Raw genomic sequence first — 14,018 nt, forward strand, 5'->3', positions numbered from 1 at the left:
TCTGGTTTTAGGATCAAGGTGATGCTGGCCTCATAAAATGAGTTTGGAAATTTTCCTTCCATTTCTATTTTTTGGAACAGTTTCAGGAGAATAGGAATTAGTTCTTCTTTAAATGTTTTGTAGAATTCCCCAGGGAAGCTGTCTGGCCCTGGGCTTTTGTTTGTTTGGAGATTTTTGATGACTGTTTCAATCTCCTTACTGGTTATGGGTCTGTTGAGGTTTTCTATTTCTTCCTGGTTCAGTTTTGGTAGTTTATATGTCTCTAGGAATGCATCCATTTCTTCCAGATTGTCAAATTTGTTGGCGTAGAGTTGCTCATAGTATGTTCTTATAATTGTTTGTATTTCTTTGGTGTTGATTGTGATCTCTCCTCTTTCATTCATGATTTTATTTATTTGGGTCCTTTCTCTTTTCTTTTTGATAAGTCTGGTCAGGGGGTTGTCAATTTTATTGATTCCTTCAAAGAGCCAGCTCCTAGTTTCATTGATTTGCTCTATTGTTTTTTTGGTTTCTCTGTCATTGATTTCTGCTCTAATCTTTGTGATTTCTCTTCTCCTGCTAGATTTGGGGTTTCTTTCTTGTTCTTTCTCCAGCTCCTTTAGATGTAGGGTTAGGTTGTGTATTTGAGACCTTTCTTGTTTCTTGAGAGAAAGGCTTGTACCGCTATATATTTTCCTCTCAGGACTGCCTTTGTTGTGTCCCACAGATTCTGAACTGCTGCGTTTTCATTATCATTTGTTTCCATGAATTTTTTCAATTCTTCTTTAATTTCCTGGTTGACCCATTCATTTTTTAGAAGGATGCTGTTTAGTCTCCATGTATTTAGGTTCTTTCCAAATTTCCTCTTGTGATTGAATTCTAGCTTCAGGGCATTGTGGTCTGAAAATATGCAGGGAATGATCCCAATCTTTAGATACCAGTTGAGACCTGATTTATGATCCAGGATGTGGTCTATTCTGGAGAATGTTCCATGTGCACTAGAGAAGAAAGTGTATTCTGTTGCTTTGGGATGGAATGTTCTGAATATATCTGTGATGTCCATCTGGTTCAGTGTGTCATTTAAGGCCTTTATTTCCTTGTTGGCCTTTTGCTTAGATGATCTGTCCATTTCAGTGAGGGGAGTGTTAAAGTCCCCTACTATTATTGTATTATTGTCGATGTATTTTTTTTTTATTTTGTTATTAATTGGTTTATATAGTTGGCTGCTCCCATGTTAGGGGCATAGATATTTAAAATTGTTAGGTCTTCTTGTTGGACAGACCCTTTGAGTGTGATATAGTGTCCTTCCTCATCTCTTATTATAGTCTTTGGCTTAAAATCTAATTGATCTGATATAAGGATGGCCACCTCTGCTTTCTTCTGATGTCCATTAGCATAGTACATTGTTTTCCACCCCCTCACTTTAAATCTGGAGGTGTCTTTGGGTCTAAAATAAATTTCTTGTAGGCAGTATATTAATGGGTTTTGTTTTTTAATCCATTCTGATACCCTGTTTTTTACACCATTCTGATACCCAATCAAAAGATTGGGGAATTTAGCCCATTAACATTCAGGGTAACTATCGAGAGATATGAATTTAATGCCATTGTATTGCCTATAAGGTGACTGTTACTGTATATTGTCTCTGTTTCTTTCTCTTTTTTTTTTTTAAAGATTTTATTTATTTAACAGACAGAGATCACAAGTAGGCAGAGAGGCAGGCAGAGAGAGGAGGAAGCAGGCTCCCCGCCAAGCAGAGAGCCCAATGCGGGGCTCGATCCCAGGACCCTGGGATCATGACCTGAGCTGAAGGCAGAGGCTTTAACCCACTAAGCCACCCAGGTGCCCCTCTCTGTTTCTTTCTGATCTGCTAGTTTTAGGCTCTCTCTTTGCTTAGAGGACCCCTTTCAATATTTCCTATAGAGCTGGTTTGGTGTTTGAAAATTCCTTCAGTTTTTGTTTGTCCTGAAAGCTTTATATCTCTCCTTCTATTTTCAATGATAACCTAGCTGGAAATAGTATTCTTGGCTGCATGTTTTTCTCGTTTAGTGCTCTGAATATATCATGCCAGTTCTTTCTGGCCTGCCAGGTCTCTGTGGATAAGTCCACTGCCAATCTAATGTTTTTACCATTGTATGTTACAGACTTCTTTTCCTGGGCTGCTTTCAGGATTTTCTCTTTGTCACTAAAACTTGTAGTTTACTATCAGGTGACGGGGTGTGGACCTATTTTTATTGATTTTGGGGGCGTTCTTTGCATCTCTTGGATTTTGATGTTTGTTCCCTTTGCCATATTAGGGAAATTCTCTCTAATAATTCTCTCCAATATACCTTCTGCTCCCCTCTCTCTCTTTCTTCTTCTTCTGGAATCCCAATTATTCTAATGTTGTGTCATCTTACGGTGTCACCTATCTCTCAAATTCTCTCCTTGTGGTCCATTATTTGTTTGTCTCTCTTTTGCTAAGCTTCTTTATTCTCTGTCATTTGGTCTTCTATGTCACTAATTCTTTATTCTGCCTCATTTACCCTAGCAGTAAGAACTTCCATTTTTTATTGCACCTCATTAATAGCTTTTTTAATTTCAACTTTGTTAGATTTTAGTTCTTTTATTTTTCCAGAAAGGGATTTTATCTCTCCAGAGAGGGTTTCTCTAATATCTTCCATACCTTTTTTGAGCCCGGCTAGAACCTTGAGAATTGTCATTCTGAACTCTAGATCTGTCATATTACCAATGTCCGTATTGATTAGGTCCCCAGGCTTAGGTATTTCCTCTTGTTCTTTTTTTTGTGGTGAGTTTTTCCACCTTGTCATTTTGTCCAGATAAGATTTGCTTTCTCCTCCTCTGGAATTCCGCTGTTCTCCTTGGTGAGTGAAGTTGGTCTTGGCTGGTTTCTTATTGATCTTCTGGGGGTGGAGCCTGTTATAGTGATTTTCAAGGGTCTTTGCCAGAGAAGGAATTGCCCCGCCCTTATCAGGGGCCAGGCTAATTCCGGTGGAATTTTGATCAGAATAGCATTAAAAGTATAGATTGCTCTAGGCGGTATAGACATTTTAGCAGTGTTTATTCTTCCAATCCAAGAGCATGGAATGGTCTTACATCTTTTTGTGTCTTCTTCAATTTCTTTCATGAGTGTTCTGTAGTTCCTTGAGTACAGATCCTTTACCTCTTTGGTTAGGTTTATTCCCAGGTATCTTATGGTTCTTGGTGCTATAGTAAATGGAATCGATTCTCTAATTTCCCTTTCTGTCTTTTCATTGTTAGTGTATAAGAAAGCCACTGATTTCTGTACATTGACTTTGTATCCTGCCACGTTGCTGAATTGCTGTATGAGTTCTAGTAGTTTGGAGGTGGAGTCTTTTGGGTTTTCCATATAAAGAATCATGTCATCTGCAAAGAGAGAGAGTTTGACTTCTTCATTACCAATTTGGATACCTTTTATTTCCCTTCATTGTCTGATTGCTGTTTCTAGGACTTCTAATACTATGTTGAACAAGAGTGGTGAGAGTGGGCATCCTTGTCGTGTTCCTGATCTCAACGGGAAGGATGCAAGCTTTTTCCCATTGAGGATGATATTTGCTGTGGGTCTTTCATAGATAGATTTGCTGTGATCACCAAGACAGCATGGTATTGGCATAAAAACAGACACATAGACCAGTGGAACAGAGTAGAGAGCCCAGATATGGACCCTCAACTTTATGGTCAAATAATCTTCGACAAAACAAGAAAAAATATACAGTGGAAAAAAGACAGTCTCTTCAATAAATGGTGCTGGGAAAACTGGACAGCTATATGTAGAAGAATGAACCTTGACCATTCTCTTACACTGGACACAAAGATAAACTCAAAATGGATGAAAGACCTCAACGTGAGACAGGAATCCATCAGAATCCTAGAGGAGAACATAGGCAGTAATCTGTTCGATATCAGCCACAGCAACTTCTTTCAAGATATGTCTCCAAAGGCAAAGGAAACTAAAACGAAAATAAACTTTTGGGACTTCATCAAAATCAAAAGCTTCTGCACAGCGAAGGAAACAGTCAAAAAAACAAAGAGGCAACCCACGGAATGGGAGAAGATATTTGATTGGATCCTTTTTATGCTTTCTATCTATTGGTTGAGGATCTCAGTAGGGCCTCTACTCTTTTCTTAAGTATAGCAAGTATTTTTATGACCATTACTTTAAATTCTTTGTCAGGTGTAACACTTATCCTCTTTCTACTTAACTCTCTATGTGAATTTATTCTGTTTTTTTTTCTTTTTTTTTTAATTCTTTATTTTTTATACGTTTTTTCATGGGATATAGTCCTGTGTCTCCTCATTGTGTCCAATTCTATTTCTTTGTGTCAGGAAGGTTAGCTATGTCTCCTACTCTTGAAAGTAGTGACTTTATAAAGAAGAGATTATGTAGTGACCTTCAGTTCAGTGTCCCTTATTTTTCAGGACCTTGCACTTCAAGAGTGTTTCCTATGTGAGATGCATGTGCCCTCCTGTGGTGGTTGAGCCACTTTAGTTTCAGTCCTTTCATTTTAAATGGCTCTCATTGCCTGTTGTGGGCCAGATTTAGTACCTTTTGTGTTAGTGGCCAGTTGGACCCCCTTGGGGTTAAGTTGTGTCAAACCAAGCATTTTCCAGAGATGAAATATCAGTGAACTGCAGGGCACATTTTCTAAGTTGTCCCCTGATAAGTTTCATTGTTGGGAGGGCCCTACCATTAGACCAGATGTCTGCTACCAGGCCACATCTGGGGCCTGAGTCAGATGTTCTTGTGGTAATCCTCCCCTCTCCCTGGAGCAGGACTCCCATGGAATAGTATGGTTCATGAGAGGGCTGCTTGCACACTCCCAGGTTTGTGACACCAATTAGGAAAGGCCCTATCAAAAGTCTATTGCAGAAGGCAGATCTTCAGAAGAGTATGGTGGTGGGAGACAGCGTGTTAGTAAGGCTTGTATAAGATTATTCTTGGAAAAAGACTGCAGCCAATGGATGCAGGCAGCTTGTCCTTTCATCTCTGTAAAATCCCTCATGTCAATTTTTACCATTAATGTAGCCAGCAATGTGACAACATAGCAATGTAGTCAGCAATTCCTGACTAGTGGTTTGCTGGAAATCCATAAAAACACCCAGGAGAGGGATCGTTCCAGATGCCAGGGCTAACAAGCAAGACAGAGTAAGAGTGTCACAAGATAAGGGCACATGAGAAAAAAACAAGCATATTTTGAAGCATTGAGAGAAGGAAAGCAAAGTCAGGAGGCACATTGCAAGGAAGAGAGAGATTGGCCCATTGTCCCCTGGGGGCCACATCCATGTCCATTGGTGGGGTTGGGGGGAGTCTTCAGTCCCTAAGGACAAAAATCCACCTTGTGCTAAAACTACTCAAAGGAGGTATTGGCTGGTGTAACTGTGGAGCTTAGGGTCACTGGGGCTCCATCCCCTTCTGTGGGTTTATGTGTCTGCCTTCACTATTCTGATGCTTTGGTTTTGTTATTGCTGTTATTTTCGGTGGCATTGGAATATGATGGAAAATAAAAATTGTACCTATGGATAGTATGAAGATTTCCAGCTGCCCATGGAGGAAGGCTGGGAGGCACAAGGGTCGTGTAGGCCCTCATGGGCTCTGATAGGTATAGCAGGTCCTGTGATGTGACATGAACAAAGGTCTTTCTTGTGAAAGCCTTCTGACAACTTCTCAAAGAGGAAGTCCTGAAGAACCACAGGAGCCTGGTGCACTGGGGTGTGCATAGAGCTACACATGAATGCACATCTTTACCCGTGGAGTCTCTACTGAGGCAAGCACATTTTGTAAAGAAAAGGCTGAATTGGTCAAGAAAACTTGCATTGAGGCAAATCATGAAAATTATTCTTTAATGTAGTATTAGTCATGTGTTTGTATATTTTTATTGCTATTTTATTTTTAAAACATAAAATAATCACTTGAGTTTTTTGTGTATGTGTACATAATGACATTATGCTTACAACCAAGTCAATTAACAGTGCCATGGACTCTCATCTAGAATGTCTTCTTTTCTCTCTTATTTTGCTTTCTTTTGGTGAGAACACTTGGGATTCCCACCTCTTGGTAAATTTCACTTATTTTAACTTCTCTGCCTTGTTGCAAGCAGGCTTCATCTTCAGGCTTTTATCTCTGGTGATGAAAAAAATGATTGCATTTATTTCAGGCTTTATACCCTGACCCTATTATCCAGAACAAGAGAGAATACCTCTTTTCCCTTCATTAAGCATCAGAATCAGACCCCACTGACCTGTACCACTTGGAGCAGGTGCCTGGCCTGAACCATCACTCTGGGTAATACAAGTGGCATCTATCAGATGACAGCCCTGAGCTGCATGTTACCTGTCCTTCCTATAGCCTGTCACATTTTTAAGAATCATTTCTACTAATGACCTCAGGCTGGCCCAGGGTACACATGAGTATGCAGTCAACCATCCAAAATCCACATGGTGACCACAGAAAGATGAGACAGACTGCAAGTTAGAGAAACAGCCAGTCAGTCTGATCCATGAGAAGAGTCCAGAAATCCAATGATTTGCTCTCTCCCTTCCCATATTTTCACCTTTCCCACCTCTCCTATGTCAACATTATTTTCTGGAAATGTCCACATATGTAGGGCCAGGAGCCTGCACATGCTCCCTCTGGATGCTCCACTGCCCTAGGCTCCTCTCTCAGCACCTGCACTTATTAGAACTAAGTCCCTATCACCTAGTTCATCCCACATAAATAGTGGCAATAACAAACTGGTTACAAACAACAATGAAAACCACAACCAAATCAGGAAAGCAAAATTTTCAAGCTATGAAGACAGGGAAGACCTTTTCTTCCTCACTACTTTACACTCAAAATGTCCCAGCTGCATGTCAGAGCTTGAGAATGGTTTGTTGTGTTAATTAATGAAACCAAGAATAGCTGAAGTCTAGTTATGGATGCCTCCACTCACACTGCCATGGGAGTCATCAGTTACAGAGGGTCCATCTTCATTATTCATGGAGTCTGTCTGTCAGCACATACTCCATGAATTGGCCTACCTCCTCACATTGATTTGTAACCCCCAACACAGGCACCTGCCACTATTCATGGACACGTAGAGTAGCTGACAAGAATCACCCACCTCAGGTAATCTCAGCTGAGGCCAGACCAGGTGCCCCTCTACCTTATGGTGTTAATTCCCACACTGTAAATATGTGTCCTATTCACAGCCCATTTGGTGCCACATTTTCTGAATTATGTGCTCCCACTTGGTGATTTCAGAGTTTAAAAAGGCTCTGAAGCCCAGACTGACAGGTATTCTGCAGGACTGACTGGCATTCTAAGCACAAGAAGGTGGGATGTTCCTCATGACAAAATATGTGTGTAGGTGAGACTTGCTCAGACCCTTGATGCAGAGCTGTGGGCCCTGTGTTCACTGATAATGAGTCAAAGATGCAGGAAATCCAGGAAAAGGAATAAGACACCTAGGAATGGGCCACCTAGGTGGGTCCTAGGAATAGGACCCACCTATGTGGGGCCACTCCAGAAATTGCTAGAGTAACATCTAGCACACAATGATGGTGCAATGAAAAAGGACGAAAGTAACTATATTCATGAATTCATGAGAAGATGACCATTTCCTGTTTGTTCAGAAAACCATTGTGAGCAGCACTGCTGCAGGGCAGGAAGCCAGAGACCCTGGTGATCACAGTACCCAAACTGAGAAAGGTTACACACTTCCGAGCTGGTGTTTCAGTATAGGGAAATACACTATACAATAAATTATTTACAAATACAAATGTATATTAGAAAAGATGTCTTTATTTTTTTAAAAATTTTTTATTTCTTTTCAGTGTAATAGTATTCATTGTTTTTGCACCACACCCAGTTCTCCATGCAATCCGTGCCCTCCCTAATACCCACCACCTGGTTCCCCCAACCTCCCACCCACCGCCCCCCCCGCCCCTTCAAAACCCTCAGGTTGGTTTGCAGAGTCCATAGTCTCTCATGGTTTACCTCCCCTTCTATTTTCCCACAACTCCCTTCTCCTCTCCATCTCTCCTTGTCCTCCATGTTATTTGTTATGCTCCACAAATAAGTGAAACCATATGCTAATTGACTCTGTTTGACTTAATTCACTCAGCATAATCTCTTCCAGTCCCATCTATGTTGCTACAAAAGTTGGGTATTCATCCTTTCTGATGGAGGCATAATACTCCATAATGTATATGGAACACATCTTCCTTATCCATTCATCCATTGAAGGGCACAGACACATACACCAGTGGAACAGAGTAGTGAGCCCAGATATGGACCCTCAACTCTATGGTCAAATAATCTTCGACAAAATAGGAAAAAAATATACAGTGGAAAAAAGTCTCTTCAATAAAAGGTGCTGGGAAAATGGGACAGCCATATGTAGAAGAATAAAACTCAACCATTCTCTTACACTGGACACAAAGATAAACTCAAAATGGATAAAAGACCTCAATGTGAGACAGGAATCCATCAGAATCCTAGAGGAGAACATAGGCAGTAACCTCTTCGATATCAGCCACAGCAACTTCTTTCAAGATATGTCTCCAAAGGCAAAGGAAACGAAAGCGAGAATGAACTTTTGGGACTTCATCAAGATCAAAAGCTTCTGCATAGCAAAGGAAACAGTCGACAAAACAAAGAGGCAATCCACGGAATGGGAAAAGAAATTTGCAAATGACAGTACAGACAAAAGGTTGATATCCAGGATCTATAAAGAACTCCTCAAACTCAACACACACAAAACAGATAATAATATCAAAAAATGGGCAGAAGATATGAACAGACGCTTCTCCAATGAAGACATACAAATGGCTATCAGACACATGAAAAAAGGTTCATCATTACTAGTCATCAGGGAGATTCAAATTAAAACCACATTGAGATACTACCTGACACCAGTTAGAATGGCCAAAATTAGCAAGACAGGAAACAACATGTGTTGGAGAGTATGTGGAGAAAGGGGAACCCTCTTACACTGTTGGTGGGAATGCAAGCTGGTGCAGCCACTTTGGAGAACAGTGTGGAGATTCCTCAAGAAATTAAAAATAGAGCTTCCCTATGACCCTGCAATTGCACTCCTGGGTATTTACCCCAAAGATACAGATGTCGTGAAAAGAAGGGCCATCTGTACCCCAAGGTTTATAGCAGCAATGGCCATGGTCGCCAAACTGTGGAAAGAACCAACATGCCCTTCAACGGACCAATGGATAACAAAAAATGTCTTTAAATGGACACACAAAAAAAAAGTCTGGATAGTCATCAGTTGGCAAATGTTATGAGCAGGGGCTCCCAGAAATACAACCCCACATTTCCCATAGGAGCAATGGCTCACTATTACTGACTTCACGTCCTCAGCACTATAACACAGAAGCCATGATGCCATGATGCTCTGCATGCACGGTCCTTGCTGGATCCCCATTCATTCCTGACCATGACACTCTTGTTCTCCTCCCTAGAGCATCTCTTTTTGCTTCAGCAACAAATGTGCACTGCTACCTCTCAAGCATCACATTTTATACACCTGTGAATCCCCTGCTAATTTCACTCAAATGCAAATTGCTTCTGTGGGTCTCTGCTGAGTCCAAGACCCCATGTTTCTAGCAAACCACAAGGTGACAAACCTGCTGCTGTCCCTGAACCCTACGAAGAACAAGCATTCTGCCTTCCCCTTTCAATTCAGAACACTTGGAGCAACAGGTCCAGTCCAATAGGTGGCTGTAGTTAAATAATAGAAATCTACACAGGAAACTTGTTTCTACTGAGGGCACTAGAGATGTCAACAGGAACAGGGAAAGTGTGAACTCCCTCAGCCAGGTGACAAGACATTTAATAAGAAAAGCATCAAACATCTCAACTACTACAAACATGTGAGCAAGATAGAAAGAAAAAAAGAATGAATTTAGCATACATTCAACACATATTTTCTTTTTTATTTATTTCTTTCTTTTCAGCGTACCAGTATTCATTGTTTTTGCACCACACCCAGTACTCCATGCAATCTGTGCCCCCCCCAATACCCACCACCTGGTTTTCTTTAGGGACATATTTCATGCAGGTGACACTCCCCATCAAGGATACAAATATTAAAAAGATATGGTCTTTGCTGTAAAGCACCTTAAGACTTAAAAGGCAAAAGGGACCTAATGGGTCAACAAGGACTGGGGGTCAGGAATAGATTAGCCAAAGTGCAGGCTTAAGTGGTGGAAATTCTCACCAGGCTGAAACTGCTTCCACTACTGATTCAGAAAGGGCTCACTAGAAGAAGTGACATCTGATGCCTGTGACCAATGAAAGTGCTGAGACTTCATTTTACACTGAGTCAAATTTTGACTGTAGAACTAAGTCAGAACAACAAATCCTGCTAAATTACATGGAGCTTATATTGACAACTGATCATTAAGCAGAAATGAAAGACAAAGTTGCACACAGAGAGTTGCAAGGGTATCACTGTTGAGTAGGGTTTAGGTACGTACCAGAGCCTGGGCTACTGGGATCTTGCTCAAAAGGGAAGCCAGTGCACTGAAGTCTCCAGTGTGTTTTCCTGAGAGGAACAGAGGAAGAGTCATTCTGCAGCAGGTGGAGGTGAAGACTGCAGGGGGGAAGGGCACTGACAGCAAGAGGGCTGAGGACAGACTAAAAGGTGGGGAGACACCTGGGAAAGAGCAGAAAGGTGGCTCCAGAGACTTACCAGTGCCTGCAGAGCCACAACGTTAGACCTGCCAGAAGCACCAGGGGCATTATCACCACCAGGAAGTCCAAGGCTGTGGTGTGTGACTGCTCTGTGAGTATGGTCCACAGAAGATACCATTTCCCATCCATCCCATGTGGACCTGCATCTCCCTCTTCCTCTTTCCATATGTCATCCTCTGCCTCACCAACTGCCCTTCTTCCTCTCTCTTCACCCATCCCTTCTCAGGGATGGTCTTTCACCCAACCACATGCACCCTCCCACATCCTCAGGACCCTCACCCTCACCTTTTCTATTTTATGGGTTACTGGTTTTGTGCCCTTTTTGTTCTGGGGTCCCTAGATTCCCTAATTTTTCATGTGGCTCCCTTGCTGTGCTGGAGGAACACCCATACCCTCTCGCAGCCAGACCCAAGTTCTTTCTTACCCCAGTAGAGGACCAAGTCCTGGCCTCCTAGACTGCTGTGTCTCACCTGGCACAACAGATCAGCTGCTTCCCTGGTTTTCACATCCAAGGACACCTGAAGATACCATGTCCCATCAGCATGGGGCAGAACATCACCTCGCTGAGTCCCCTGTTGCTCCTGCTCACCCCGCATCCACATCACCCACACAGGCTTTGGGTAGAAGCCAGAGACATGGCACACCAGCAAGAGATGACCAGGACCAGGACTGGGGCCAGTGGACAGCCAGGCCTCTGGCCTCACTGCAGAGACAGAACAGGAATTCACAGATTAAATGGGTACATTTCACATCACTTTAGACACATTTTTTCCACCTGTAGAATTCTGCCACCACCATCCTCTCTCCTTCTTGACTCCTTCTTACCCTGAAAATGAGTGTATGGTGCAAATTTGTGAGTGCAGAAGCAGAATACTTGGAGAGAGGGATGGACCGGGGCTGACCTTTTCGTTGGAGATCTGCCTTCCCTGCATCAAGAAAACTTGAGAGGTAAAGAGGACAGGAATCTATGATGAATGTATGCATTAATTCGTTGTCTTCATGGTCCTGATTGAGTAGTCTGCAGACCTGTTGACCCCTACTTCCTCCTGTTGGAGATGGCCACCATGTCATGTTCCAGAAACTCACAAGTTCTGATCCTTGATAAGCAATCCTCATGAAGCCTACTGATGCTTCTCCAAAGTGCAGTTCACAACCTATTATCAGCTGTACCTGAAAGGGATCTGGGGAAGAAAGACTCTGAGTTGTTGTACAGAGGGAAAGAGAAGAAATGAGATGAGTGGAAACCAGGAATGGAGGAAGCAAAAGGAAAAGTCTCAGGGGAATGGAAGGAATGCAACAAAGTTTGGTTTGATGGGGGGCTCACACAAAGGGGAAGTGGTGGTGGATAGAGGGAGAGGAAGAGGTGAATTATTGAGGAAGGAACAAATGTTGGAGGAGAGATAGGAAGGGTGTGGGGAGAGAGTAAGGAAGGGCTCAGTGGGGAACCTGAGGATAAAAACAGTCTAGAGCCAAAGGAGTGCAGTGGGGCTTGGGGAAAGCATAGTCAGATTTTGCTGCTGGGATTGAATGGGGAACAAAAGCACAGTGCAATCGTCAGTCACAGAATGAGGGAGCAGAGGGTGCCCGGTTGGAAGCCAGAGAAGGGGGTGGTCACAGGAGACATTAGTGGGAGACAGGAGAGCACAGACTGTGGTCAATGAGGAGTAAGAAATAGCAAAAGTTGTTAAGTTTAACAAGAATTGGGGTCTGGCTTCTACCCCTGCCTAGATGAGTGTGCTTCAGATTTATGACGGGGAGATGTGAGTTTCAGAAGATGGTGGAGGATCTTTCCTAGAGAAGGAAAGAACTCAAAGAAACACACACACCAGCTACCTCCATCACATCACATCTCTGAGGGAAATGAACTTACATTCAAGCTGCCATTGGCTGCCATGGTCATGAAATTTTAGAAGAAATCCAGTGTAGTATGATGAGAATAATTCATCTACTTCCATCAGCTCCTTGTTGCAAAATTTGTCCTTAGGCCAACGCTGAAGGAAAATGAAAGCTCCAGTCTTGTTGTTCCAGGCATGAGTCTGCAACTCATTCAGCCAAGCTGAGCCTTGACTTTGCATCCAGGAATGGTTGTAAAAGGATGTGGTCAGGATGATTCGGATACAGATCGGCTTCTGGAAGTCTGTGGAAAAGAACAGATAGACTGGAATAAGATGGCATTAAAAGGAGACTGAATGGTGAAGAAAGTGGAAGAATGGGGAGCCAAAATCTAGAGAACAAGGGAGACATAGTTGTCTCCAGAGACATGTGCCACCCATAGCCCAGAGTTTGGTACCCATCCTTCAGAAGAGCACAGGGCCCTGGGGTCAGGATGTTCAGGGAGAAATCAGACTGACACGCTCACTCCACAAATATATGCTGGAGAACTCACTACACAAGTGCACACACTCAAAGGGAAATGCACGCACACACAAACACACCCCACAGGTACACAGATGCTCATATACACAAAAACACTTATACAAAGAACTGACACAGATACATATACACACAAGTATACAAACGCGGAAACACATATATATACAGATACATGTACACACATACACATAATAAAACACATACATACACTCACACAAGCACACAAACACAGAGAGAGATTGGCAGAAACACACACGTGTGCACCCACTGAATAAGGTCAGAGTTCGCACCATCTTCACTGTCACCATCTGGGAGGAGAACCACCAGCAGCACAAGTTGCAGGAACAGCATTGTACTTGCAGATGTTCTGTCTGTCTCTTACAAAATCGGTCTTTGACAGTTGTTCTAACAAACCTACCCCGCACACAGCACTACTGTTCTGACTTCTTTCTCCATATACCAGCCTTCCCTGAGTCTCTGCTAAAATAGAATTGTGCTCCTCCCTCAACCCTGGACACCTACTCAGACTCTCACTTCCCCTCCTGGTCTGACCCTCCTCTCTGGCTTCTAGCTTCTCCCTGTCACCAGCTTCCATCCTGTTGCCCATCTCCTAATTCAGTTGCTGCAGAACCAGTCCTGTGTGACATGGAAAAGTGACTACACCTCTCCCCTGACTTTCCTCTCATCCAGACAATAACCCATGAAAACATATGACTCCCCAGCACCCAGCCCTGGACCGTGCTGTCACTCTGTCCCTTCTGCTTTTGTGAAACCCCACATGTATTTCCTTCCCCATCTCACTCCCAGCCCACCTCATTCTCACTGCTTGTGTTAAAAAAACAAAATCAGCCAGGTAAATTTGAATATGTAGTTGCTTTTATTAAATGATTCAAGAACTAGGCAGCATTCTATCTGGAAGGCAGAGGGAAGCTTTGAGGAGTGGTGCAAATGGAGG

At 42.7% G+C, this 14,018-nt stretch overlaps 1 protein-coding gene across 7 annotated transcripts; it reads right to left on the reverse strand.

Annotated features, from left to right (window-relative positions):
- Positions 1-5,827: 5,827 nt before the first annotated feature.
- LOC131815006 (T-cell surface glycoprotein CD1a-like) lies at positions 5,828-13,747 on the reverse strand. Of its 7 annotated transcripts, none has more exons than XM_059146573.1 (7): positions 13,354-13,746; positions 12,561-12,827; positions 11,593-11,871; positions 11,115-11,393; positions 10,689-10,716; positions 10,474-10,541; positions 5,828-6,121 (listed from the first exon to the last, which is right to left on the reverse strand). In XM_059146573.1, exons 1-7 carry the CDS (start codon positions 13,412-13,414, stop codon positions 6,108-6,110), a joined length of 996 nt encoding a protein of 331 aa, XP_059002556.1. In that variant the 5' UTR covers positions 13,415-13,746; the 3' UTR covers positions 5,828-6,107. The 7 variants fall into 7 exon arrangements, with proteins under 7 accessions (XP_059002556.1, XP_059002552.1, XP_059002553.1 ...); XM_059146569.1 differs by having other exon boundaries at positions 10,689-10,779; positions 13,354-13,742; XM_059146570.1 differs by lacking the exon at positions 5,828-6,121 and adding an exon at positions 7,944-8,542 and having other exon boundaries at positions 10,689-10,779; positions 13,354-13,743.
- Between the last annotated feature and the right edge of the window lie 271 nt (positions 13,748-14,018).

Source organism: Mustela lutreola, chromosome 14, assembly GCF_030435805.1.
Source record: "Mustela lutreola isolate mMusLut2 chromosome 14, mMusLut2.pri, whole genome shotgun sequence".
Classification (NCBI taxonomy): Eukaryota; Metazoa; Chordata; class Mammalia; order Carnivora; family Mustelidae; genus Mustela; species Mustela lutreola.

Excerpts from the sequence above, each read along its gene's own strand:
- LOC131815006 (XM_059146568.1), bottom strand. The coding sequence starts at position 13,414 with ATGCTGTTCCTGCAACTTGTGCTGCTGGTGGTTCTCCTCCCAGATGGT. Across the intron at positions 11,872-12,560 it reads CAGCCAATGGCAGCTTGAAT|ATCCCTTTCAGGTACAGCTG; the intron begins GTAAGTTCATTT and ends TTTCTTCCCCAG. Across the intron at positions 10,780-11,114 it reads GGACTTGGTCCTCTACTGGG|AGCAGTCACACACCACAGCC; the intron begins GTAAGAAAGAAC and ends CCATACTCACAG.